The 27,787-nt window shown below is 42.0% G+C and overlaps 4 protein-coding genes across 4 annotated transcripts; all 4 read right to left on the reverse strand.

Moving 5' to 3' along the window:
- Positions 1–2,648: 2,648 nt before the first annotated feature.
- On the reverse strand, positions 2,649–3,167 carry LOC311502685 (histone H3.2). Its single transcript, XM_084565014.1, has one exon. It carries the CDS (start codon positions 3,110–3,112, stop codon positions 2,702–2,704), a length of 411 nt encoding a protein of 136 aa, XP_084421140.1. The 5' UTR covers positions 3,113–3,167; the 3' UTR covers positions 2,649–2,701.
- A 564-nt stretch (positions 3,168–3,731) lies between these two features.
- On the reverse strand, positions 3,732–4,854 carry LOC311502688 (histone H1-like). The gene has a single exon (XM_084565017.1). The coding sequence runs from the start codon at positions 4,813–4,815 to the stop codon at positions 4,216–4,218; it is 600 nt and encodes a 199-aa protein (XP_084421143.1). The 5' UTR covers positions 4,816–4,854; the 3' UTR covers positions 3,732–4,215.
- A 2,405-nt stretch (positions 4,855–7,259) lies between these two features.
- Positions 7,260–7,925, reverse strand: LOC311502686 (histone H2A-like). The gene has a single exon (XM_084565015.1). It carries the CDS (start codon positions 7,759–7,761, stop codon positions 7,378–7,380), a length of 384 nt encoding a protein of 127 aa, XP_084421141.1. The 5' UTR covers positions 7,762–7,925; the 3' UTR covers positions 7,260–7,377.
- A 266-nt stretch (positions 7,926–8,191) lies between these two features.
- Positions 8,192–9,558, reverse strand: LOC311502687 (histone H2B 1/2-like). Its single transcript, XM_084565016.1, has one exon. The coding sequence runs from the start codon at positions 9,529–9,531 to the stop codon at positions 9,160–9,162; it is 372 nt and encodes a 123-aa protein (XP_084421142.1). The 5' UTR covers positions 9,532–9,558; the 3' UTR covers positions 8,192–9,159.
- Between the last annotated feature and the right edge of the window lie 18,229 nt (positions 9,559–27,787).

Below are 27,787 nucleotides of genomic sequence, written 5' to 3' on the forward strand. Positions count from 1 at the left end.
TGTCGTTTTACTGACATTTGAGGCAGCTGTGTAGAGAGAGGAAGTGGAATAGCTTGCCTCGGTGACATTCGCTTTGAGAAATGTTGTTAGGTGGGCATGTCGAATTAGTTTGTTTTGTTAATTTGCTGTGCTTGTCCAGCCTCGGAGAGACATGGATGAGGAAATGCACTTCGAGTATTTTCAGATGTCGGTTGGTATTATTTTTTTTTCCTGTGTTTTTTGGTTTGTTTCAGCCTTTGTTGTTTCCCACACCAGTCTACACACAGCATGCCTGTAGACATTAATCAGAGTCTGGCTGTCACTATTTGAGTTCTAGCTTCAGGTGGAAGCCAACAGGCTGTAGCAGTTGGCTACAAACTAGCGTTGAGCACCGTGTCCTCCATAATTTCTGAAGTGTATGAAGCCTTTGGAAAAGCTCTGCAGCTGGAGTCATTTCCATTTTCCTTCAGTCATCTAATGCTGGCTGCATAGAAAACAGAAAGCATGTTAACATCAAGGCCCTCCCTCACACCACTAGTGACTACTACAAGGGTGCACATTCTTTGGTCCTGATGGCTACTTGTGACGCCAGGTACCGTTTTACAATGGTGGATGTCGGGATACGAAGCATCTTCATGGAGAGCAAATTTGGTTCAATGCTGTCGGATCATCAGCTAAGCCTGCCTCCACCAACCAATCTTCCAGGAACTGAAGTCACAGTCCCACATGTGATCGTTAGTGATGCTGCATTCCCCCTCCACAACAACCTCTTGCATCTTGTTGTTTTGTGTGTTTGTCCCTAACACAGATTAGGAGACAGGATTACGAACAGAGGGGATGACCTGGGAGATGAAGGACGTGATGGCTGAGGAGGCTGCTGGTTGTCACCGTACATCGACTCTGAAGCTGACTTGAATCCAGTCCTGACTGTGTATACAAATGAAGAAATCTTATTAGTTTTGCTAAATATACACACAGGTATCGTGCAAATTCCATGTGTATAGACAGAATGAAAGAGCTATGAAAATGAGAAAAATGGCTTGCAGTTACTTTAGCCAGAAAGAATTAGCAATCTGAGAAGCATTCTGAAAGCAGTGATGCAAAGGATGTGCTATAATTAACTGCTTTAAGTATAAATTTGACTCTGTGTCCTTTTTTCCCCTAAGGTGTCAGGTTGGAAAAACTAAAATACAATGTTGAAATAGACTACTACCAACCGGACCAATTGTTGTGGTCTGCGTTGTGTTTTCTTCATCTCCAGTGACCTCCTCAAAGGTTTTCAGGATATTGCAGGCCTCCTGCTCCTCAAGATGGCCTTTCTCATCTGCTGCTGCACTTCATACAGCTTGGCATACGTACAGCTGTGCTTCTGCACACGTATTTAGTGATGTTAATTCATTCATTCATCTTCTGTAACCACTTGTTCCTGTTAAGGGTCGTGGGGTCTGCTGGAGCCTATCCCACCTGTCATGTACCCGGAGAGAACCCACGCAGACACAGGGAGAACATGCAAACTCCACACAGAAAGGCCCAGTCGGCCCATGGATTCGAACACGGGATCAGTGCAAACCACCTCGCCACTGTGTGTATTCAGATCTGCACAACATCGAACATGCCTGGGCTGCCTTACTCGTTGAGTTGCTGCTGCTGTTGTTGTTGTAGTATTAGTTGACACTCCTGGATCTGTGCTTGCAGATGTTGTTTCTGTCTCTGTTTCTTGTCTGTCTGGCAAAAGCACAACAGGGTGCTTAGCCTTTAAATGTCTGATGTGCTTCCTCCATGCATAGCTATCATTTCTTTTTGCAGTACTGGTGTGTTGATTGCAATGATTTACCACATCCACATTCCTTTGTCTTTGGTGCACTCATCTTCTGTAAATAAATCATTCTCTCTTAATTCTCTTGGCAATTTTTTTCCTCAAGTGGAATCTTGATCATGGGGGAATCATAGACTTTATATCAAAGATATAAGACGGAACAGCTCCTCCTAAGGGAATTCCACAGTATTACAATATAAAAAGGTTCAGCAACATCATATAAATACATACATTATTGTATATAAACACCCTACATATAACCACTAAATAATTAAAATACAACAAATAGAAATTTCCCATATATTTACAGTTCAGCAAAGTGCACAACAAGGGCACCAAAAGCGTCATCAAAACATACTGTCAAAAAAAGGGACAAAACTAAAAGCTTATGTTACTGAATACGTTCATGTATCGCAACAGCTCTTCTTTGAAAGTAGAAAAGAGAACAATTTGCGGACGTGATAGAGAACGATCAGACAGAGTTTTAGCTGGGCGGGGCCAAACTGAGTTCGACTATTTGATCATTCACAAACTAATTAACAACATTTTACTTGTTCTAACTTGTTTCTTTCGTGGTGTAAATATCCATGTCATGTATTTTAGCAAGCATGAAAATAATGACGTATTTTATAACTTAATCCAGTTCACCATTTAATTTGACACGTTCTTAATTTGTCTAGTAAAAAGTTTGAGGTGAAAAACAAAACATATTTACAAATGCCATAATTTGTTTGTTCAGGTGTGTTCAAATATACACTGATGAGGATGTGTCCTGATTTTTATTGGGGAAATTCAACAATGAGAAGTATTGATCTGACATTTGAATTGTGGAAGTGCTGCTCTTTGAATACATGTAGGTGGCTCTTAAAAGAGCCGTTGTGTTGTATGAACCGATCTGAGGTCAGTTTAAGCCCTCTCTCCGCGGATACGACGGGCCAGCTGGATGTCTTTGGGCATGATGGTTACCCTCTTGGCGTGGATGGCGCACAGGTTGGTGTCCTCGAAGAGACCGACCAGATAAGCCTCGCTAGCCTCCTGCAGAGCCATGACGGCAGAGCTCTGGAAACGCAGGTCGGTCTTGAAGTCCTGAGCGATCTCCCTAACCAGGCGCTGGAAGGGCAGCTTGCGGATCAGCAGCTCAGTGGACTTCTGGTAACGACGGATCTCTCGGAGAGCTACGGTGCCGGGCCTGTAACGGTGGGGCTTCTTTACTCCACCGGTAGCCGGGGCGCTCTTACGGGCAGCCTTAGTAGCGAGCTGCTTCCTGGGAGCTTTTCCTCCAGTGGATTTACGGGCAGTCTGCTTGGTCCTAGCCATGGCTCTTAGTCTCTTCTGCGTTAACAGTTAAACGAAGAATAAATAGTGAGCGCCCACGACCGCTTTATAAAGAAGCGGGCGGAGAAAGCTCAACGCTGATTGGCCCATATTGGCCCACTATGCGCGCGCGTTGCAGCAACTCAACAATTGGATTAAACAAATTCAAAAATAAAGCGTCACTAACAGCTGCTGAAGAAAAAAAGCTTACATTCTTAAAAATATTAGCATTTATGTTACTAGTATAATTGAGCAGAATGCGACAGCTTAGTTTTTGTGGGAAAATTATTTTCAGTATTTGTTTTTCACTTTTTGCATTGTTAAATATGTTATTGGTATATGTATGTAAGTGTATGTATATACCCACACATTAATATACTCTTATAATATAATGTGGTTATATTATTCCTATACTCAGTACGATAATCACATCATTCCTTATTGTGAGGGCAGCCCCCAAAAATTCAATAACAAACCCACCGGATTACTAACTAAAAAGGTTTGACAACATCCCTGTTCCTTTATATTAATCTTACATTATATGTTATGTGTGTACACACACTGCACTAATCATTCACCTGTGATCATAAAATTGTTATCACACATTGTACTATTGCTTTAGTATCACAAAATAGTCCTTCCCTTTTTGCCTCTTTCATGCAATTTACCTTTTATTGTGTTCAATAAAATGTTAAGTTATCATACTTTTCACCAATGTGATCAGTTCAAAATGACATTCAAGTGACCAAAATGACAAAGAATCAGATTTATTACAAGGTATTTACAAACAAAATACACAAGAGCATAAAAAAAGGCTTCTTTTTAAATTTCAAAACTGTAGAGACCAGTCACTAGACTTCAACTAAAACTTTTCATTGCGACAATATAAAAATAAAATGTAGTCCATATTATTTAACACAATATTGTATGTCTAATAAAGGTAGTTTAGTATGATAAATACAGAAAGAAAAAAATAACTTATTTACAGGATTACATAAAATCTTCTATCTATTGTACGAGTGTGTGTGGCAGAGAGCTCTTTAAATGGAGAATGTGGTGGCTCTTAAAAGAGCCTTTGTTTTCGTAAGGTTTCCTGAAGGAGAGCTTTACTTCCTAGCCTTCTTAGCTGCAGTTTTCTTTGCTGGAGCCTTCTTGACTGGAGTCTTCTTGACCGCCTTTGGCTTCTTAGCGGCGGCTTTCTTCGGGCTCTTCTTAACCACCTTCTTGGCAGCAGGTTTCTTGGCCGCTGCCTTTTTCTTGGGCGACTTCTTGACCGCAGCTTTCTTCACAGGTGTTTTCTTGACGGCAGCGGTCTTCTTGGCGGCAGCGGGTTTCTTAACTTTAGTAGCTGCCTTCTTCTTTACCACCTTCTTTGCGGGCTTAGCGGCGACTTTGGACTCCTTGGCGAGCTTGAAGGAGCCGGAAGCTCCCGTACCTTTAGTTTGGGCCAGGGTGCCAGCGGTGACAAGCTTGGTAACAGCGGTGTTGATGCGCTTGTTCGCCTTGGTCACATCAACGCCTTTGCCGGCCAGGACCTTCTTCAGAGCCGACAGAGACATTCCCTTGCGCTCCTTGGACTCGGCCACAGCGGCCACGATGAGTTTAGAAAGGCTGGGTCCATCCTTCTTGGGCCGTGTGGCACTCTTCTTCTTCGGGGCTTTCGCCGGGGCTTTAGCGGGTGCAGCTGCTGGTGCTTCTTCTGCCATGTTGAGTGTCAGTGTTCGTCTGAACGTGTCCGAGCTTAACGCAGGAGGCGGGACTTATAACGAACATGAGAACCGTGGAGAAGCAACACATAACGCCGCTGTTCTGTCGCCTCTCATGTGGCCACACTTGTGTTTTCTCTTCCACTTTTTGGACACAAAAAACACACAAAATTAAAGTTTCCACTCAGACGTTGTACCAGAGCGGAGAGGACACCCGTTTCTCTCCACACTCGGCCTATATTTGTCTTCCTAGACTCCTCCAGTAGATCCCAGCAGGCTTCAGACCTCTCGGATACACGGTGATTTTGTGCAGCGTGCAGCGACTTTTCTCCACGTTTCGTCTCCAAAAACATGTCAAAATTGTTTGGATTGAGTGGATCAGATATGCTGCTGTTAGCAGAGACATCTGGGGACAGAACCAAAGTCAAATAGTGGCAGTGTTGTAACCTGCTGCCTTTGAATGAACCCACTTTTTGAAGGGAGTAAACACAGAGACGCTGCCGCTGCTCGAGGCGGATATGTCAGAGATGATCCACTGGGACATACTTCCCGTCTCCCCAAAACGATGCTGAAAACAGTCAGTAATCATCACTCATCCTCACACTGATCATTAAAATCAGATGATTGACTGTCTGGGCTAAAATCACTGAGATTAACGGAGAAACTACAACATGTCCTCTGTTCGTCTGATCACTTCCTGATTTGATCGGTCATTTGTGTGAACAAGCAGCAGATAACAGTATTAGTACTTTATAAATCGGTGTCAGTCTTAATGATAATACATATTTATTTTTATTGCACTTTTCAAATCAACATCACAAAGTCCTTAGAATTTATTAAAATAATTGAGTATATTATATCACAATTTCCACAGATGTCAATGTATGAGGCCCTTTCTGTCATTAAAAGAGAATTATTCTCAACTCAGTTATTTTCAAATTAACTACCTTCATAAATACAACTTGATTTTCAACTTGAACATTTGGTAATTAGCAGTCCACTACACAGGTCATTATCAGTGGTTCTTTTAATGTACACTCTGACACTGAGACATTTATACAGTACAAGTACTATTTGTACAATTAAGTTTTTGAAAATGAAACAAAATATTAGTGAGCCAATATTATATATCTGTGAGTTGCAAAAGTAACTGCACCTCTGGGCTTACAAGTTTCAAGTAAACAAAACAAAAACACACACATAGTCTGATCTTCAAAACAAATGTTTGTGGAAGTGTATGATGACATGGACAAATGAGCTTTCCTAGAAGCTCAGAAAAAAAGGAGTTGTTGTTGATTATCAGACTGGAAAATATTACAAAACCCTCACTAAAGATTTGAAATCTACAAATTAATAGTCAGACAGATTGCAAATAAATGTAGGAGATTTAAGACAACTGTTATCCTCCACAAGAGTTGTCGACGATTAAAGATCACTCCAAAAGCAAGACACATAATCTGAGAGGTCACAAAAGAACCTGAGTAACTAAAGGCCTCTCTCACATTGGCTAATGTTCATCACTGCATTTCTGATCCTCATCCTTTCTGAAAACATAGGGCTGGCAATGTCCTTGTTTGGGCCCTTTTGTTATTGCATCTAGGCAAGCACAGCTTGCCATGACTGATGGACCAATTCTGAACTATATGATGACTTGACACACCTCTAGCTTTCAGACGTGATCTCCATTGATTTTGGCAACTGGTGAATTTTAGCAACAAATAAAATCACCATGTAACTAAGCTGCCTGCCCCTGGTCGTCTGTGAATAAAACAAATATAAGGAGGTGGAGGAAAGTTAGGTTAACACACAGTGACTTTTAAGATAGCAAGTTACCCTAGCATTACTGACATATGACAATATTTGCATGGTAAGGCAGAAACAGATGCAATAATGACGACTTAAACATATATATATATATATAGAAAAACAATTATAAAAAAATAGGATTAATTGTGATTAAAACACATACAACTGCCTCAGGAAAATTGTACAATAGGGGAGATGTTAGAGGGGCAATAGGCGGTACCACACAAGAAGAAACAACTGAGGAGGGGGCTCTGAACCTACACACAGTGGCGTCTAATGTTTACAGGAACACATCATTAGTCCATCAGATTTTGTGCAGTTATATCAAGATGTTGATGTATCACCCTGGTAGACCAACTAAACTCTTAAAGAAAATGTGAGTGAGCTGAATCTTAAGGGAAACATGGGCAAGAAATGACCTCAAGATCACTTTTGTAACTCATGATTAAATTTGAATATTTGTTTCATTTGACTTGGTTCTCAGTGTACTTTCAGAACTTGTGAAACACCGATCACCACAGGGACAATATGGGAAATATATATATATATATGTATAAAAAACATGATACCCTCTCCCCTACATATTTAACTGTATATAAAATATTGCCTGGAGACATTACGGTTTTAGTATAGTATGTGGTTTTGAGAGTTAAATACTCTTCATATAGTTAATTTTGTAGAAACAAGAGCTCTTCTCGTAGTGGTGGGTGGCTCTTAAAAGAGCCGTTGTGCCTTTTTCTAATCGGTTGCACCGGTTTACTTCTTGGCGGGCTTCTCGGTTTTCTTGGGCAGAAGTACGGCCTGGATGTTAGGCAACACACCGCCCTGAGCAATGGTGACTCCTCCAAGCAGCTTGTTGAGCTCCTCGTCGTTGCGGACAGCCAACTGCAGATGACGGGGGATGATTCTTGTCTTTTTGTTGTCGCGGGCAGCGTTTCCAGCCAGCTCAAGAATCTCAGCGGTCAGATACTCCAGCACCGCTGCCAGGTAGACGGGAGCTCCGGCACCGACACGCTGAGCGTAGTTGCCCTTCCTCAGCAGCCTGTGGACACGACCAACGGGGAATTGAAGCCCTGCTCTGGAGGAGCGGGTCTTGGCCTTTGCTCTGGCTTTTCCGCCGGTCTTTCCACGTCCTGACATTTTGCAGTTACTATCTACGTTCCTCTAACGAGAAAGAATATAGATGCTACTGTTGCACGCCAGGTTCATATAGCAAGAATGCTGCTCGTTGATTGGTCACAGCGAGCGTTAACTCTGATCGTCCAATCAGAGGAGACGCCAGGAAACGCGCCTTTGAATACGTCAGAGCGTCCGCTTTACGCCAAAAAGATTTTCCAAAAAAAAGTGTGACATATATGTTCCGCTTACAGTAAGTAAACCTGTTATAATATTCTAAATATAGCATACACTTACAGTAATATAGATTGCATACAGATAGTTTAGTTGATGGTTCCGTTCACATATCCAAAAAAGCGTTGTAGAGTTTTTTTGAGAAGACGTTTCATCCTAGTAGCTTCTTCAGCTGGTGTGATGTTTGAGGTTTAAGTTGGAAACTTCAGATAAAACTTGCTTGTTTGTGTGAACAACCAGAAACCGTCCACAGTTGTTTATTTTAACATTGTGGATTTTCTTTACACATTAAATTATGGGAGACAATAAATAAGCTAATGGGACATGAAACATTGGCACTTACCATCAAACTTTAGAGACTCCTATTGTCCTTCTTGATAACTTCAGCTTTTTATAGGTTTTATCAGTTTTGTCTATAAATCAAAAGTCTCTACTTACAAATACAAACTAATCTTAAAACCATTTAAAAAGGAACATGTACGGCTTTAACTTGACTATGGTCAAAAAGCCCATGTAAGCAATTTTGTTTAAAGGAGAAACCACGTTTCAACAGTAAATAATTTGATCTTTATTCTATATTATGCCTAGCTTAATCTGTGTTCCTTACTTCTCTGGATAGTGTTTTTCTTTACCAACAATGCAACACAAATTTACACAGAAGCAACTTAAGCTCAAAGTGATTAGTCACAATGACACATCTCATTTATTCACACAGTCACATACTTGAGCCAAGCACTAGTCTCGCTCAAGGACACTTTGGCATATGGTCTATGTACTAGGCACTGAACCACTAACCCTCTGGTTCGTGGACAATCTGCTCTACCTACTGAAGCAGTCTCTTTGAATAAGTGATTCTGCTCCATTGATGAGTGATTGAAAAGATAGAAGAAAATAGACATTGCTTTTGAAGGAATGCAAGTCTAAAAGTCTTTAGCCACGATGAGTATAAATTCCATTATTGTTGACAGTATGTCCATAGCAGTTTTAAGTGGTGCAAAAGCGCCTCCTGGCGGCGGAACGTAAGTAGACGGAAAATGGCCGACTTCCGTAGTCCGTTTTTAGCTTGCGGTATTCAATACATTACTTGCTATACAAGAACATCGTGAAAAAGAAAGATGAGGAAAATAGTCTCTTCAGATAAAGTGGATGGCTCTTAAAAGAGCCTTTGGGTTAACATATTACTTTAGTTTACTTGGAGCTGGTGTACTTGGTGACGGCCTTTGTGCCTTCAGACACAGCGTGCTTAGCCAGCTCCCCGGGGAGCAGCAGGCGGACGGCGGTCTGGATCTCCCTGGATGTGATAGTGGAGCGCTTGTTGTAGTGAGCCAGACGGGAAGCCTCACCGGCGATACGCTCGAAAATGTCGCTCACGAACGAGTTCATGATGCTCATTGCCTTGGAGGAGATACCGGTGTCGGGGTGGACCTGCTTCAGGACCTTGTACACGTAGATGGCGTAGCTCTCCTTCCTAGTCTTTCTCCTTTTTTTTCCGCCTTTAGCGGCAGTCTTGGTTACGGCTTTCTTGGAGCCCTTCTTTGGCGCTTTGACGGGATCAGGCATGATTTCAACTTGTGCTTTCTCACGAGATAGTTCTAGAAGGACACGTCGGTATTTATATCCACTATATGTAAAACACACTGTGCTGTTGCTCGAAGACGATTGGTTATCTTCTGAGTGAGACTGAGCATGCGCCACTTCACTTTCATTCCCGCCCAAAGCAGTTTGAAACAACTTCCTGAAACCGAAGGCATATATATGGAAGCCCATTTCCGCCACTTGATGAAAAGAAATTATGAGTTACTAAGTCATAATTATGAGATACTAAGTCAAAATTATGAGATAGCTATTTCATCAAGTGGCGGAAATGGGCTTCCATACATACAGTCAGTGACAAAATCTTGGTTTGAATTTCCACCCAGTAATATTACAAGCAGATATACTGTCATTAGATCTCAATAGACTGTATTCACTTACAGTTTTTCTCAATTGCTAAAACACAATTTCTGAAACCTTGCTCCATTTTCTCAAAACCTTAAACACAAAACCTCAGCTTCAAGCACGATTTACAAAACCTCTGACTCCTCTTGCAAAATCAAACTTTCGCCTCAAAACAGTTTTACGTGTGCCCAAAATCAAACTTTCGCCTCAAAACAGTTTTACGTAGCCCAAAATGAAACTTTCGCCTCAAAACAGTTTTACGTGTGCCCAAAATGAAACTTTCGCCTCAAAACAATTTTACGTGTGCTCAAAATCAAACACTGCTCTCAAATAATAAACAAATTGCTCAAAATGACATACACTATCAAGCAGTCAGTTAACAATACACCAAAAAATAGAAAACACATTGTTCAAAACATATAGTTCTCAGGGAGAAGTACATTTTTAATCTCAAAACAAATTTCATATGTTTCTGTCATTATACAAAAAGCTCAAAATTGATCAGAAATTACTGTGTTTTGCTCTTTGCATTTTTTTTGTTCTTCCTCCTTCTTGTACCCTTATTTTTACAGTGCTGTACCCTGCATCTCAAAAACTTTATCTCTGTGATACTGTAATTCTTGTTCTTTGATGATATGAACCTGTAACCAGTCGAAATCTATTGAGCAGTCAGTACTGAAAACAAATGGAAAGCACAATGTTCAGGGCCATACAATTTGTTTATTGTACCATATACAGCCAACAACATGGTCTATGAATGTTGCCTGAATTTCATCGTATATTTCCACTCTGTCTTCCTCTTCCTCTTCCTCTTCGTCCTCCTCTTTCTCTTTCTTGCCCTCCTCCTCTTTCTCCTCGTCCCCCACCTCGCATACGCACTCGTCCTTGTCCTCTCACATAAATTCTTCTGTCCATTCTCACACTTTCTCATTCCGACCTTCAACAACCTGTTTGCTCTCTGAACTGGCTTATATTGGTTGTCACATCATTTGAAAGAAGTGAAATCAATTTTGACTGATTGTGTTCAATCAATGACATTTCTGCTCTCTTTATATGTAATTGTTGCCACTTGTGTTTACCAGTATGGATGACATGTGCATTAGAGTGCAGAATGTGTTTTAAGAATGAGAATGTGTTTAGAGTTTTGCTAAACCATGTGAAATGGTTTAAGGTATTGACAACAGACTGAACAGTTAGCTTAATGAGTTCAAGCAACTGAGAACTTTCTTCAGCCAATGGATTTTAGTGTTTTAGCAACTGAGAAAAACTGTAATATATGTATCCAGTTCATTAGGTACACCTGTGACTGCATTCTAATACAAATCCTCCTTCATCAAGATTCATTAAACAAAATAATGAAAATATGACAAAAACATTACAACTATCAGCGTTTCAGTGAAGTTTCTTTACCTTCTTCTAATTGCTCCTTTATTTCATTTACTTTTCTCTTTCATATGTAATGAGTTCTAAATATATATTTTGTTTTTACAAACCTGACAGATTTTGATTTGAACTACTACTTCATCGTATATAACTGTACTGTGATGAACACACCAGACTCAAACTCCAAGTCAACCTTGGTTCAAAAACAGTTTTGGTCTCTAGTAATAATTTCTCAAGTTTTGCAAATACAATATTAGTGCAATTATTTATTGAGTAGGCTACCCTGGCCGAGGTTAGATTCCCCAAGGTTATGGTTTTTGGCGTAGCTGTGGAATAGAGATTAAAGAAAAACCTAGGATCTGAACGGTTTCAATCCCCTTATGCCCATGAATGAAATTTCCTTTACCATGGCATATTGCCCTAAAACTGCTCTCAGGGTGCTATTTATGGCTGTTCAAAGTTTGCTTACTGCTCTCAAAGTTCCTCTGTAGGTGTACATGGCTAATGAAAGTCATTTAAAATTCATAAGATACACAGCAGTTGTTGGTCACCTCTTTATTTCAGAGAGCATTGTCAGGAAAGTGTACGATAGTGCATCATTTTTTCATAGGCCACATAAAAAACACAGATGTTAAAAACACATGTTGAGCTGCATGATAGAGACACAAACAAAAGCTCAAATGCAAAATGAGATTCACTTGATAACATCACAGACTACATTGTGATGCGCACATTCAAGAACAATGCAGAAATCAGAGCACTTATGCTTGTCATAGTACTACATAAGTTGTAGTTGTTAAAACACCCACACACAAAATAACTAACTGAAATATTTAATACTGAATGAATGCACTTAAATTTGTTAACTGAGATTAAATAAAAATTCTCAGTATAATTTAAAAAGTCTATTAAACATGAACAATTTATCAACAGTGTTAAAGGAGGTACGTCAACAGGAGAAAAACACAGTAATCAGTACTCCTCAGATGTCACTTGAATGCACTGTCATGTATTCTTGTCATATTACATCACATTTAGTTTGAATGCTTTCCTCAACAACAAATGTAAAACAGAATGTCATCATACCATAACAAACACATCCTTCAAACAATAATAAAAAAAAGCATATTAACCAAGATTTTACACTAATATGATTTAGCGTTGTATAGCTATAAAACAGTGCCTTTAATGTGAATGCAGTGAAAGGATCTCACAGATGTTTTAAAATGAACAGGCTGCTTTTCAAGCATCAGACAATGACCAGTCAAAACACCACCACACAATAATTATGAATAAACTGCTCATTCTCTGAAGGCATCCAGTCTATCTGAAGGAATGTATTGCCTTGGAAAAGTTTCTTTAAACATTGTGTCAGCATGCAGACAGGTCTGAAGGAGCTGCCCTGAGGGAGTCCTTGGTATCAGCCTTAACCCAGAGGAGCAATGGCGATACTTGGATTTGAAAACAACTGATATTCAACACAGCAACAGTAAACAAACAAACAAAAAAAGTGTAATAGTACAGCTTGGCCTTAGTGATACAAGAAAAGCTGATCTTTTATTTTGTGGTTCTCAACCTGGTAGTCGAGAGTGACAAGGTGATTCACTGGGTGAAAAAGAAAATTCACAGCTTTCAAATCACCTCTTGCTGTTTTGTTCAGGTGAAAATGAAGCTCCTTAATCTTAATTCTCAAAATGCAGAGTTAATCTAACTTTCTAAAAAAAACTAGGCACTACCTTGTTTCCAGGAATCATCACCATAACAGGCTGAGAACCATTTCTCTTATTAAAAGCACCTTGTGTAAAATCTAAACAAATACAAATGTGGAATGTGTTGAAGCTTTATTTTCTATGGAAGGTAGGACATTTACAATCAGGGATCATGCAGTAGCACCACTGTTGTTTTAATGAGGTCACTTCCTGTCTGTTGGTCTCTCACTTTCTCCTTCGGCCACAGTATTTACCCTGACAGCCTGCACCTACAAACCAGAACAGAAAGAATGATTCTTCACCCAAAGGTGTTATACCTCTGTGAGCAGCATCAGTTTTCGCATTTGCCACTGAACCTTAATGTTACTGAATTTGTAACTAAGACTGTGTGGCAAATTTTGAGTTCTGAGAAAAAACATTTGGAACAGTCATTGCAGAAGAGGCTAATAACTTTGAGAATGTCACAGTCACTCAACCTGAAACATTTGCATTTTAAACTACAAGAAAGTAGACACGCAATGTAACATGGGAAGTGTGAAGCCTGGGAAGTGCCGTGTTGTTTTTGTAAACTTAGTTTTAAGTTACAACCCTTGAACCCTTCACATAAATGTAATCTTAATTAGAAATGCATAATGTATGGATACATTTAGATTAACAGTGTGTATGATTGTTACCTCTGTAGCCAAGTATGGCCTGCATGGCTGCATATTTGGCTGCCTTCTGTGCCTTTGCTGAAAGATATAGAAAAAAAGTGTAATGTTGCACTGTATGAAAATGTTTTTTGTTCGTTTTCCCCCAAAACATTTATTATACTCCAAAGATAATTAAAAAAAAATAAAAAATGCACATGCCAATCCTCTTCTGTTTTCTGTGCTCTAAACTAACTTGATATAAAATATATACATCTGTGTGTTAATGCCGGATTTATGTGAGTTAAGTGAGGTTAATTAGAGCATGCTTATTGTAGAGGCCACAGTGAGTTTTCTTACTTTTTTGCCCAGCTCCTGTATAACCTACAGAACAATAAGGGGAAAGACCAGACATAGTAAAAAAAAAAACTGTACAGTAGTTTTCATTTCCACTTTTTCATCCTAACATGATATGACTGAAACTATGCTAACGCAAACAGTCGCCTTGACTCTGAAGACAAAAGTATTTTCTGTTTCTTCTTTGGGTGCTAAAAAACAATGTGTGTTGTGTGTCTGTCTTACCCGGATAGCCTCCACCTGCCACACCACCATAGCCAGGGCCAGCACCCCCTGCTGGAACAATGAGCACATTAAAGCCTGCAAAGAACCTAAAGTCTGAATTAGCAGATAGGGAAGTTATTTACTGTGTAGCCTAGTGGTCTGAATTTTGTGAATGCATTTATTTTCCGATTTGGAATATAAACATTTTCACAATATGTATTAGTTTTGTGTATTTCTGTAAAAAAAAATTAAACATACCTGGTAAACCACCTGCTCCTCCCACTCCCTGGCCTGTTCCTCCAGGACCTCCTGGCCCTCCTCCTGTTGCACTTCCTTAAACCGTTAAGAAAGTATAAATGAGAAATCAGTCGTCTGAATAATGTGGATTATTCGTCTAGTATACATTTTATTGTTGGAATTTGAATTTCTTAATTCAGTTATGAATATATAAACTGCAAACTCACCTGGGCCGCCTCCAATGATGCCTCCTGTTCCAGTACCAGGGAGAACTCCACCACCTGTGAACATGTGTGGTTGAGGTATGTCAGGTTACATAAATGACAGGTAACACAACATATATGTTTTCCAGTAGGTTTATATAACAATACGAAGCAACAGACAAATCACTATAGTTATTATTATTGATCATCACATGATTCACAATTATTTGTAGTATAGTTGATAACATAATACATTTCTATTTCATCCGTAGTTGTGTTAATTTAGAAAGATCTCCATCTTTAAGAATTTTACTGACTCAAGTCCTGCTTTTATGTAGAAATATACAGTCAGGATCATATATTACAAGGAATTAAAGTCTTAATAGCTAGAGTAAGCTGTTCAGCTATTAAAAACAATATTGAGGAACAAGAGGAAAATATTATTTTGTCTTATCACCAAAGGTTTTCTGAATCTGATTTGCTAATAAATTATGTGAGTGATACTATAATGTGAAATGGATTTAATTAGCAACTCAGAAATCAGGTTTTGCCCTAGAGACTCAATTAAATAGTTTTATTGTAGTATTATACACGCAAGAGTACCCTCAGTGTGGTAGGCCTATATCAAACAACATGTATTGATAATTATCAAATTATTATTGATGTGCATCAGACTTTTACCTGGTCGGTAGCCAGTTCCACCCAATGATGACCCATAACCTGATTTAGAGGGCTTTCTTTTCCCCAGTGTTTGGCCACCAGGTCCATATCCACCAGTCCCACTGGGTCCAACACCCCCTGGACCAGTTCCAGCACCTCCGGGTCCAAAGCCACCAGTACCAGTACCTCCTGGTCCATAGCCACCGGTCCCAGCACCTCCTGGTCCAAAGCCACCGGTCCCAGCACCTCCTGGCCCATAGCCACCAGTCCCAGCACCACCTGGTCCAAAGCCACCGGTCCCAGCACCTCCTGGTCCAAAGCCACCGGTCCCAGCACCTCCTGGTCCAAAACCACCAGGTCCAAAACCACCAGGTCCAGCACCTCCTGGTCCAAAACCACCAGGTCCAGCCCCTCCTGGTCCGAAGCCACCAGGTCCAGCCCCTCCTGGGCCATAACCGGAAGGTCCTGCCCCAGTTCCACCTGGACCATAGCCGCCAGGTCTAGTTCCAACCCCACTAAGACCAGTTCCAGCACCTGCACCTAAGCCCCCTGCTGGAAAAAAAACAGATATAAAGATGTACAGGGACACACATGTGTATGCCACACAAAGACTGTTCCTAAGCCTAATTCTAACACAAACCTCACCTGAACCGTAACCAGTTCCTCCATAACCTGTAAAAAGAGGATGAGAGAGTTGGGTCAAACAATGTTCGACTCATTACATCTCTTACAACACATTACACATTACACCGGAATTATGTTTTTATTATATATATATATATATATATAGCACAGCACCTTACATACCAGATTTGTAAGGTTTTCTTTTTCCTAATCCCTGGCCACCTGGTCCAAATCCTGTTCCTGTGCCAGCACTGCCTGGACCGAAACCTCCAGTTCCTGTTCCAGTTCCACCTGGTCCAAACCCTCCTGTTCCCGTGCCAGCACCGCCTGGACCGAACCCTCCTGTTCCTGTGCCAGCACCGCCTGGACCGAACCCTCCTGTTCCTGTTCCAGCTCCACCTGGACCAAACCCTCCAGTTCCTGTTCCAGCTCCGCCTGGACCAAACCCTCCTGTTCCCGTGCCAGCACCGCCTGGACCGAACCCTCCTGTTCCCGTGCCAGCACCGCCTGGACCGAACCCTCCTGTTCCCGTGCCAGCACCGCCTGGACCGAACCCTCCAGTTCCTGTTCCAGCTCCACCTGGACCAAATCCTCCAGTTCCTGTTCCAGCTCCACCTGGTCCAAAACCACCAGGCCCATATCTGCCAAGTCCAGTACCTGTTCCACCAGGTCCAACTCCTGTACCTGGAAAACAGCCATAGGTTTGATACAAAAAACGAACATAATTTTACACTACACTCCTGCACCTGCCTCAGAGACAATTATTGTGGAATTGCAAGTATTTTGTTTGTCATTCAGCACCTGTTCTTTATTGCTACTATAGTGCATGTAAGTCTTACATTTGAGGACCAGGGAAATAAAGCTTGTCACTAAAATCTTGAAGTGTAAAAAAGGTGATCACCTTGCCCATAGCCAGCTCCACCCAGTGAAGAAGATCCATAGCCTGTCAACAGAAGTTAATATCTTGAATATATGACAAAAAACATTTGTAAATGTCATTGTTAGTGTTAAAATACATTATCATCATACCTGATTTTGGTGGTTTTCTTGCCCCTAGTCCTTGACCTCCGGCAGTATAAACACCAGGTATGCCCCCGGCTCCACCAGGTCCATAGCTGCCTGTTCCTGTGCCGACACCACCTGGTCCAGCACCTGCCTGTCCTGTCCCCGCAGTGCTGGGCCTGTATCCACCTGGTCCAGTGCCACCTGGTCCAGTGCCACCAGGTCCATAACTACCAGCAGCAGAGCCGCCAGGCCCAGTGCCACCCGGTCCAAAACCTCCCGGACCAAAACCCACTCCACCTGCTCCAGTCCCATAACCACCAGGCCCAACTCCAGTACCACCAGCTCCTGCTCCATAACCTGAAAATAAATATTGTTCAATTTCAGTGGTCTCCCATTAATGCTTGTATCTGTGTTTACTTTGTATGCTCAATTCTTATCATACGTTTTGGTGGTTTGCCAGTGCCAGTACCCAGTCCCGGACTAGTGCCATATCTAGAACCTGGTTAAATGAGCATATAAAATAAATGGTTAACCAGTCAGAGGCCATTTAAATAAGCGCTATTTTTACTCAGAATGAAACATATTTATTTAATATACTTGAGTCACATAACACATTTCCATCATGGTCAACTTACCGTCAGGCCCCACACCACCATATCCCCCCTGTCTGCCACCGACTCCACCAGGGCCTGCTCCTATTCCTCCTCCCACACCACCAACTCCTCCTTGACCAGTTCCAACTCCAAGGGTCCCAGCACCTCCTGGACCACCACCAGTGCCTCTGCCTCCATAGCCTCCAGGTCCAGCGCCATATCCACCAGGCCCAGCGCCATAACCGCCTGGTCCAGCACCGTATCCTCCAGGTCCAGCACCGTAACCTCCTGGGCCAGCACCATATCCACCAGGACCAGTTCCATAACCACCAGGTCCAACCCCAATCTGGCCTCCTGCTCCCAGCCTCCCATATACTAGAGGACAGACAAAAAAAGTCAGTGTATCATTTAACTTTTCATTGTCAGAGAGAGAAGAGAGTTTAATAAGATTTTACAGTTTGCTGAACCTTTGCCTTGTTTTCCTACTCCTTGTCCTACTCCAGCTCCAGTGGGGTAACGTATGCCTGACAGGAAAAAAAGAAATACACTGTATTGTAGGTTGTCTCAGTTATCTGTTTGCTGTAACTTATATTCCATGGGTAGTAGGAGTTAGCATACCTCCACCCGGCAACACTCCACCAGCACCATAGCCTGTGATGTGATAGATAATGTGTGAATTGTTTAAATTAGAAATCTCAGTGTCTCTCTATTATATGCATGTAGGGTTGGCATGGATACATAAATCTTTCCCAAAACTTGACAACAGCTTACTTTTCCCAGGTTTTGGAACCCCTGTTCCTACACTTCCAGGCCCTCCAGCTCCAGGTACCAAGCCTGCTGCTCCAGCACCTCCTCCAACAGTTCCAGGACCTCTTCCCGCTCCTCCTGGGCCAGCTCCGACACCTCCAGGTCCTCCTCCAGTTGACCCAGGGCCACTTCCAGTGCCAACTCCACCAGGTCCTCCTGCTACAGTCCCATCAGGTCCATGAGGTACAGTTGAAAAATAATCATAAAATATGGTACATTTTCCACCATTGGGATTTTTTCTTCAGGACTATTGAATTTTTTGCATACGTTAGTCCTGGATAATAGCTGAAGTAGAAGGAATACACATTTAAATATACTGAATGGCAAATGATTTCATGAAGTTCAAATGGAGTGTAAATTCAGATGGCACCTTGGGGTGGTTTTGGAGTTCCTCCCATTCCACCAGCCGCTTGTCCTGCTCCAATTCCGGTTCCAGTAGCAGGACTGTCTCCTCTTGCCACTCCTGTTACACCACCTGAAACACCTCCTGCTGTTCCTGCACTGGTAGGTCCCCCTCTGACCCCCCCAGTACCCTCTCTCTCTCCATCAGGACCTCCTTCTCCATCTCCTTCACCTGGTGTGTCTCCTCTGGGGACACCTGCAAACCGAGACCAAAAAAATGACTGCAATCAAGAGCAAGTCAAGGAATGCCAAAACTATTACATCCTGCCACCATAACAGAGAAGGAACATGGTATACAATTTGCAAACCATTTGTCATGTTGTTTCTTTCTCTATCTCAATGACAAAATCTACTCTATTGTATACGCGTTTCACCTGGGGGTTTCAGAGGTTTGGCTCCAGGCAGTGTCCCGCTTGAGAGATCGCCATCAGACACTGCAAAAATTATTAATTTGGTGTTTATTATTATTAATTTATTAAAGTGTGATGACGAAAAGAACTGCTCCTTACAATACTTTAAGTGTCTAGCGGAAAATCTCACCTCCAGGGGGAAGTCCTGTACCACCTGAATTTTAGAGCGAGAGAAGACAAGAGAGATGACAGAGTTACTGTTTCTCAGTCAATTCAATAGGGACTTCTTCAATTGCAAACATTCTGATCCATATAGGCTTACTTACCAATGTCCCCCCCAGCTGTTTGAAACAAGAGTAGAAATACTAATGAGAGGAAACTCTGACAGCAGCACACATATGTTTATGCAGGTTTACATACCATTTGGTTGCACAGCTCCTCCACCCACTGTAATGACAGAAATACAGAAAAGCTATTAATCGGAAACAGTTTGCCAATGTCTTTTCAAATGTGAACAAATTTTCAAGCGTTAGTTGTTGGCTATTGTATAAATAATCTGTGGTGCCAGTAAGTCTGTAATAGCAAGTCTAAGAAAAACACTCACTTCATATATAGATTCATATAGATTTTCTGTTTATTTTATGTACATGCTATCTCAAAGCCTCTAGTCCCTATAAGCCACATTAACCTCACATCCCAAGTAATATCGCATTGTTAAATGTACTTCATTCCAACTTACCGGGGGCAGCTCCTGTGGAGCCTGTAGCATATGAAACAAAAAATGTCAGAATTAAAATAAAAATAAAACGTAAACATACTGATTTCTTGCTGATGTTACACAATATATTCGGGCAGTTAGAACATGGTTCAGTAACTCTCCTACTGTCATCTGTTCTAGCTGTAGCCTTAGGCCCATTTTGATTTACAATCCATGTTAGAACATTAAAGTTTTATTTTTATACATGATGTCTCAGCTGACAACACTGAATCTGTGATCATATACCCAAAATGCTTTAAAGCACCGGTGTGAGATGTTTATTGGGTCTATGCTATTTAAAGTAATTCAGGTTTGCATAATTTCCCGAGTTCCCCAATGTAAATTTAAGAAAGACTGATGGAAATTTGTTGGACAAGTACTAATTAAGTTTTTTATTTAGCAAAAATTGAACACTGTCCACACCAAGGTCTAAGAAAGATTACTCCCTGAATTTGCAGCACATTTAACTGAAATGATTGTAATGATTTTGGGCTTATCCAGTCAATGTGAACACGCAAGGAAGAGAATGGCCTAGAGATGCATCATATCAGTGACACAACTACTGGCTGCACTTTTACAAAAATCATATGAACATACAAGACAAACATACAGAATCTGACCTGGAAATGTGGTCCCATTGAGTCCTGTTTTAGAAATATAATTAAAAACACACATAAAGTGAGTAGGGGTAGGGAACAGAGCTGAAATAACAACTAGAATGTTTGTAGGTAACACAACCCAAATACGTACACAATTTTGTTTGTACGAATACTAACACTTGCACCTCCATATACAGTATGTGCATTCTGAATATATTAACCTGGTGCTGCTCCAATGATGGGGATTCCTGTTCCACCCAGGCCATCTCCATCACCTCCTGCTCCCACTGGTCGGCCAGCTACACCCGTACCTCCTGTTGTAATATTCATCAATATTACAGATGAAAATGTGATGAAACTTTTCAGAAGTGCACAGTTTCATTTTTAGCTTTTAAATGCTTTGTTCCATCCTTTTCACAGGTGTTTTCCGTGGTGTCTGTGCAGCATCCTCTGTAACTATCGGATTATTACATCCTTCGTTTTGAATTTTTAATTGCTGGCATGTGTTATGTGTACTGTGGATGATTTCAAGGTGAGGAATTCAGTGTTCTCAGGGATGCAGAAAGGTTTACTCACCTTCTCCTCCAGGACTGCCAGAGCCCTCTATCACACTGCCTGTACCACCATCACCTGGAATACAGGCAAAATATTATAAAGGACTAAGATTAGCAAATGGTACTGTATGTGAAGAGAGGTCATATATATATATATATATATATATATATATCAATAGAAAACAAGTTAATTAGAAAATATGCCTGCTATCTAAAACACTTAAGAAGATACCTTCTGGTGCTGGTGATGGCGTGGCCCCTGTGGTTCCTGATCCAGCAGACAAAAAGGATCACAAATAAATCGTAATCATTGACTGTAAATAAAATAAAATCTTAATCCTTGGAACAGATTCTCACCACCGGGTCCAGATACCCCTGGACCGCTGCTGGTGCTGGTGCCGTTCAGTGAAACACCAGGCCTGGTTCCTACACCTGTTCCTGTGGCCCCAGTCCCTGCTCCTGCCCCAGGTACAACTCCACCAGGTTGCCCTACAGTTAATAAAATAGATAATCAGGCGAATTAAAAAGAAATTCTTATGAACAACTGTTTCAAAGTTTGAAATATATATATACATTATATCTATAGAAACTATACCTTACCATACTTGGCAGCTTTAGATCCAGCTGTACCGTAGCCTGAGGATCACAACAAATATAATTGTTGACCACGTGAAACACAGTGATTAAAATTTAAGTAACTCCAGCTGGCCAGAGTTTACTTATTTTACTTTTTTCTTTTTTGAAGTAGTAGTTTGTGACTTTGTACAAACACAGTTCAACTATGGCTAATTTTGTGGACCCTCTAATCACAAATATTACATCATAATGTCTTTCTGATCTCAGTATACATCTTTTTAGCAGAGTGATACCACATGACATAGCAGAATTAGGAAAAACATGACTTCAAAAGAATTAATTACTAAAATGTTATTGTATTTTACCATACTGCTAAATACTGATTTAATATGAAAAATGTCAACTTTATAACCACTCCTGGTTATAAAGGTCCTTCCACCTATCTACTTACCATTTAAAAATATTTTCCCTTTTTGTTACCCATGTATATAACCTGCTTATTTGTTTAATGATCAGTTGTAGTGCCATTTTATTCAAGGTAAGTGTCAAGAGAGATGTATAAGAGTGATTTAGCTTCTAATGTGATCCTGACAAAACCACACAATACTACACAAACATTACTAAAATCCAACCAAGACCTCCAGTACCAGTTCCAAAGCCTCCTTGTCCATAGCCACCTATACAATTAGAGCAAATGGGGGTTAAAAACCACACACAAATAGAAAAAAAAAAGCAGCAACTGTGTTGTTTTCAGATTGCAATGCTCAAAATCATTATAAACAACTCACCGCCTCGTCCTGCTCCACCTCCCAGTACGCCCCCAGTGCCTGCTCCACCTTGCCCTTCACCAAAATCACATGAAAATAATTTGGATTTACTGGAATTTATATCAAATATTCATCATATTTTAAGAAACATATAACATATTCATACCGTATTTAGCAGGTTTTGATCCTGTTCCATAACCTGACAAGAACAGATTATCTAGTTTAGGAGTTCTGGCAACATGTTTAGGTTTTAGATTAGTTTAAATTTGACACATTTAGGCAAAATCAAAAGTGCCGTCTAAACCTGTTCCATATCCCCCTTGTCCTGGACCATAACCTCCACCTGGTCCATAACCAGTCCCGGCCACAGATCCAACTCCAGGCCCATATCCTCCAGGTCCATAACCTCTTCCTGTCCCTAGTGCTCCGCCGGTCCCTGGGCCATAGCCACCTGCTGCTGGGCCACCAAATCTTCCATCCACACCAGATCCCGGGGCTCCACCACCACCAGGAAGGCCTAGAGGGGAGTTAATGTCTGAGTAGTGTGACTCTAATACTGGTTCAAAATGTGTTCAGTGTTAGACTATCACAAACAAATAAAATAAAATAAAATAAAAATAAACACTACTCAAACAAAGATGTTTATCGCGTGAAAATATTAAACCTTGTTGCTATGTACAAATGGCGTATTTAAATAACAGTCTCAACTCTCAGTGCAGATTGGATTATAATTAAACTACCGTACCTCAGAGGTGTATTGAAATATAAATCAATAATTATTATTATTATTATTATTCCTTTATTCCAATTCATCAAATCAATATTATGACTGGAACCCTTCTTTTGGCAATCCATTGTGTATTGCCAAGTGTATATATACAGTAAGATGTATATATACTATTTTTTTTGGAAACATCAATCATTTCAAAAATAATGTGTAAATCGCACCATATATGAGAGACTTGGGTCCCCCAGGATATCCTGTGAGAGAAACACCAGAGAATTAAAAGATGTGCACACCATAGACGGTGTTTACAGATGTTTGATGTGCACACAACAAGCTCTATTTTTTAAATCACATAATTCTGTTGAGTACTTTATCCCTGTATAGTATATGTTTAACAATATTTGTGTCTCCGTTTGTTTCTGAAGACCTGTGATGATGATTTTTGTGTTCATACCTCCGGCACTACCAGGTCCAAAGCCAATGGGTCCACCTCCTGTTCCAACTCCAGAACCAGGGGTCAGTCCGGCACCCCGTCCAGGAACCACTCCTCCTACTCCAAGCCCAGCTCCACCTCCAGCACCTCCAGGAACACCTGCAGAGCACAGCCTTTCATGAGACAACACAAACTAATCAGACAGCAAACGCTGCTTCCTTGGCAGATATCTTAAAATGTCAGAGATGGATGGAGCATAGGCATCATTAACAACAATAATCATGACTACATTTTATTTGTTTATACATCATGTCATTAAATCATAAATTTACTAAAAGAATCATAAGACTTTGTTTGTGTCTTACCATATTTACGGGCTTTGGCGCCAGCATAACCTGAAAAAAAAAAAAAATCTAAATAACAGCAATAACAGCCACTGAATCTGAGTTCTGCCATGCCTCTATATTTAAATGTAATTTTGTCTTTCATCTTACCTCCAACTCCACCTGGTCCATAGCCAGTTCCAGCACCACCAGGGCCAACACCACCTGGACCATAGCCAGTGCCAGCACCACCAGGTCCAATTCCACCAGGTCCATAGCCAGTTCCAGCCCCAGCAGGCCCAACTCCACCTGGTCTAATTCCACCAGGTCCATAACCAGTTCCAGCACCACCTGGTCCATAGCCAGTACCAGCACCACCAGGTCCAACTCCGCCGGGTCCATAGCCTGTGCCAGCACCACCGGGTCCAACTCCGCCTGGTCCATAACCAGTACCAGCACCACCTGGTCCAACTCCTCCTGGTCCATAACCAGTACCAGCACCACCTGGTCCAACTCCTCCTGGTCCATAGCCAGTGCCAACACCACCTGGTCCAACTCCACCTGGTCCATAGCCAGTGCCACCAGGCCTGACTCCTCCAGTACCTGTTCCTGAACCTCCAAGTGCCCCACTTAACATGCCTTTGAGAAGAAAAACAATTGTGTTTTATTTGTACGGAAAGTCTTCCAATGATATATATATTTCAGCTGTTCACTCTAATTATTCTTACCATATTTACGAGCTTTGGCATTGGCATCATACCCTGAAATACAAACATTAAGCACACATGATGCAATGCAGTCCATTTATTGCTTATAATAGTTATAAATTTAGAAAATTTCTATTTAATACATTTTCTACAAACATAGCGTGGTGGTTATTGATTACCTCCCGGTCCTGTTCGTGCTCCTCCTGTTCCAGTGCCAGCACCTCCTGGACCATAGCCAAGACCACCGGACCCAGTGCCAGCACCACCAGGTCCAACTCCGCCTGGTCCATAACCAGTCCCAGCACCACCTGGTCCAACTCCACCTGGTCCATAGCCAGTGCCAGCACCACCGGGTCCAACTCCACCCGGTCCATAGCCAGTGCCAGCACCACCGGGTCCAACTCCACCCGGTCCATAGCCAGTCCCAGCACCACCGGGTCCAACTCCACCCGGTCCATAGCCAGTGCCAGCACCACCTGGTCCAACTCCTCCTGGTCCATAGCCAGTACCAGCACCACCTGGTCCAGCTCCTCCTGGTCCATAGCCAGTGCCAGCACCACCGGGTCCAACTCCTCCTGGTCCATAGCCAGTACCAGCACCACCTGGTCCAACTCCTCCTGGTCCATAGCCAGTGCCAACACCACCTGGTCCAACTCCTCCTGGTCCATAGCCAGTGCCCCCAGGCCTGACTCCTCCAGTACCTGTTCCTGAACCTCCAAGTGCCCCACTTAACATGCCTTTGTGAAGAAAAACAATTGTGTTTTATTTATACGGAAAGTCTTACAATGATATATATATTTTAGCTGCAGCTACAGCTGTTCACTCTAATTATTCTTACCATATTTACGAGCTTTGGCATTGGCATCATACCCTGAAATACAAACATTACACACACATGATGCAATGCAGTCCATTTATTGCTTATAATAATAATAATAAATTTAATTTCAATTTCTATTGAATACATTTTCTAAACCATAGTGTGGTGGTTATTGATTACCTCCCGGTCCTGTTCCTGCTCCTCCTGTTCCAGTGCCAGCACCTCCTGGACCATAGCCAAGACCACCGGACCCAGTGCCAGCTCCACCTGGACCATAGCCAAGACCACCGGACCCAGTGCCAGCACCTCCAGGACCATAGCCAAGACCACCTGTCCCAGTGCCACCTCCCCTTCCAACTCCTCCTCCAAATCCAGGGCCAGCTCCTGTTCCAAGTCCAGGGCCACCTGTTCCAAATCCAGGGCCACCTCCTGTTCCAACTCCACCTCCAGGTGTCACTCCCACTCCTCCTCCAGGTAATCTTCCTGCCCCACCCCCCAAAGTTCCTCCTTGACCAAGTATGCCTCCTCCAGCTCCAGTTCCAGCTCCACCTTGAAAGAGATGAAAATGTCTATAATAATGACACTATTTGCTTATTTCATGGTGTTACTGAATCATGCACATGTATGTTGAAATTTAACTTACCATATTTAGCTGCAGCTTTGGCTGGATTCTTGTTCTTTGATTTTCCTACCCCTGTAATTGAAAGAAGAAATACTTTTGGGAGATTTCTTCCTTTACATTTATCATTATCTTCATATAACATTGCATGTAGCGGCAGAAATTTACTAAATTTTTTGTTCCTTTGTACCTGTTTTTGGTGATATGAGAGGGTATCCCCGGAACACCCCAGGCAACGGCTGCCCACGACCATCTATGGTGAGAAATAGACCTTACACGCTTACTCATCTTATGACATATTGAATTAAATTCTGGGATACCATTTTTCAATTTGATGTCTGTTTTGATATTTAATATCAAGTAATCCACCAAATATTTTTGGAAATTACACACTTCAGTATTTTAGACACTTACTGCCTGCTCCTCCTGGTCCAGCACCGCCTTGACCGAGTACTCCAGCTCCTGCAGCAAATAAGGCAGCACTGGTATATCTATGTATGTGCACCATGCCAAGATGTGATATTTCGGGATTTATTATCATAGAGCACATTAAATACCAGTCTGTGGCCCAAGTCCAGATCCTGTGGCTACTCCAGGAAGAACACCACGACCTCCAAAGCCTGACCAGAAGAGATAGGAAGAAACAACATTTAGCATTTAACAACAGAATCTCCAGCAATGTGTTGTTTAATACACATTTCTATATGTTTGTTTGCCGTATGTTTCTTGTGTTGCAACATACCTTGGCCTGGTACAAATCCACCTTGATAGAGTCCAGGCACCCCAATGCCTGTGAGAAACCAAACTCATATTTAGAACATTACCCATCCCTTATGTTTCTGGGTGAATATAAAAGGATAAGATTCTGCACAGCCTTAGTAACAAAACCAACTGTGTTCTTAAGGAGTGTACCTGGAACTTGTTTTGATGCTTTACCACCGGTCTTTCCTCCAGGTCCTCCCCCAGTAGTACCAGTCTGTGGCAGCACTGAAAATGAAATAGGAAAAAGTCACTTTAATAGTCAAAGCCTATCCCATCCAAAGGTTAAAGAGGTTTTGAAAGATAATATAACTTGTAATAACAATTAACACTTAACAAGAACCTCATATTGTTTTAACAAATGGTAATGTATGTATGTGCTTGCTAAACTGCATTTTAAAACATATATTGTATTGTAGAATACACACATAAATATGCTGTTGTTTACACCATTGTATGATGTAATATTATTTACCTCCTCCTGCACCTCCAGGCCCAACCCCTGCACCACCAGGGCCAAATCCTGTTCCACCAGGCCCTACCCCTGCACCACCAGGCCCAACCCCTGCACCTCCAGGTCCAAATCCCGTTCCACCAGTCCCAACCCCTGATCCACCCGGCCCATATCCTGCACCACCAGGGCCAACTCCTGCACCACCAGGCCCAACCCCTGCCCCACCAGGTCCAAATCCTGTCCCACCAGGCCCATATCCTGCACCACCAGGCCCAACTCCTGCACCACCAGGCCCAATCCCTGCCCCACCAGGTCCAAATCCTGTTCCACCAGGCCCAACCCCTGCCCCACCAGGCCCAACCCCTGCTCCACCGGGTCCATATCCAATACCCCCAGGCCCAACTCCTGCCCCACCAGGTCCAAACCCCCCTCCTCCAGGCTGAACCCCGGCTCCACCAGGTCCAACTCCTGCTCCACCAGGACCATATCCTGCACCACCAGGCCCAACTCCTGCTCCACCAGGACCATATCCTGCACCCCCAGGCCCAACTCCTGCCCCACCAGGTCCAAATCCTGTTCCTCCAGGCTGAACCCCTACTCCTCCAGGCCCAACTCCTGCA

Source organism: Chelon labrosus, assembly GCF_963514085.1.
Source record: "Chelon labrosus genome assembly, chromosome: 17".
NCBI classification, from domain to species: Eukaryota; Metazoa; Chordata; class Actinopteri; order Mugiliformes; family Mugilidae; genus Chelon; species Chelon labrosus.

Coding starts and splice junctions, on each gene's coding strand:
- LOC311502685 (XM_084565014.1), bottom strand. CDS start 3,112: ATGGCTAGGACCAAGCAGACTGCCCGTAAATCCACTGGAGGAAAAGCT.
- LOC311502688 (XM_084565017.1), bottom strand. CDS start 4,815: ATGGCAGAAGAAGCACCAGCAGCTGCACCCGCTAAAGCCCCGGCGAAA.
- LOC311502686 (XM_084565015.1), bottom strand. CDS start 7,761: ATGTCAGGACGTGGAAAGACCGGCGGAAAAGCCAGAGCAAAGGCCAAG.
- LOC311502687 (XM_084565016.1), bottom strand. CDS start 9,531: ATGCCTGATCCCGTCAAAGCGCCAAAGAAGGGCTCCAAGAAAGCCGTA.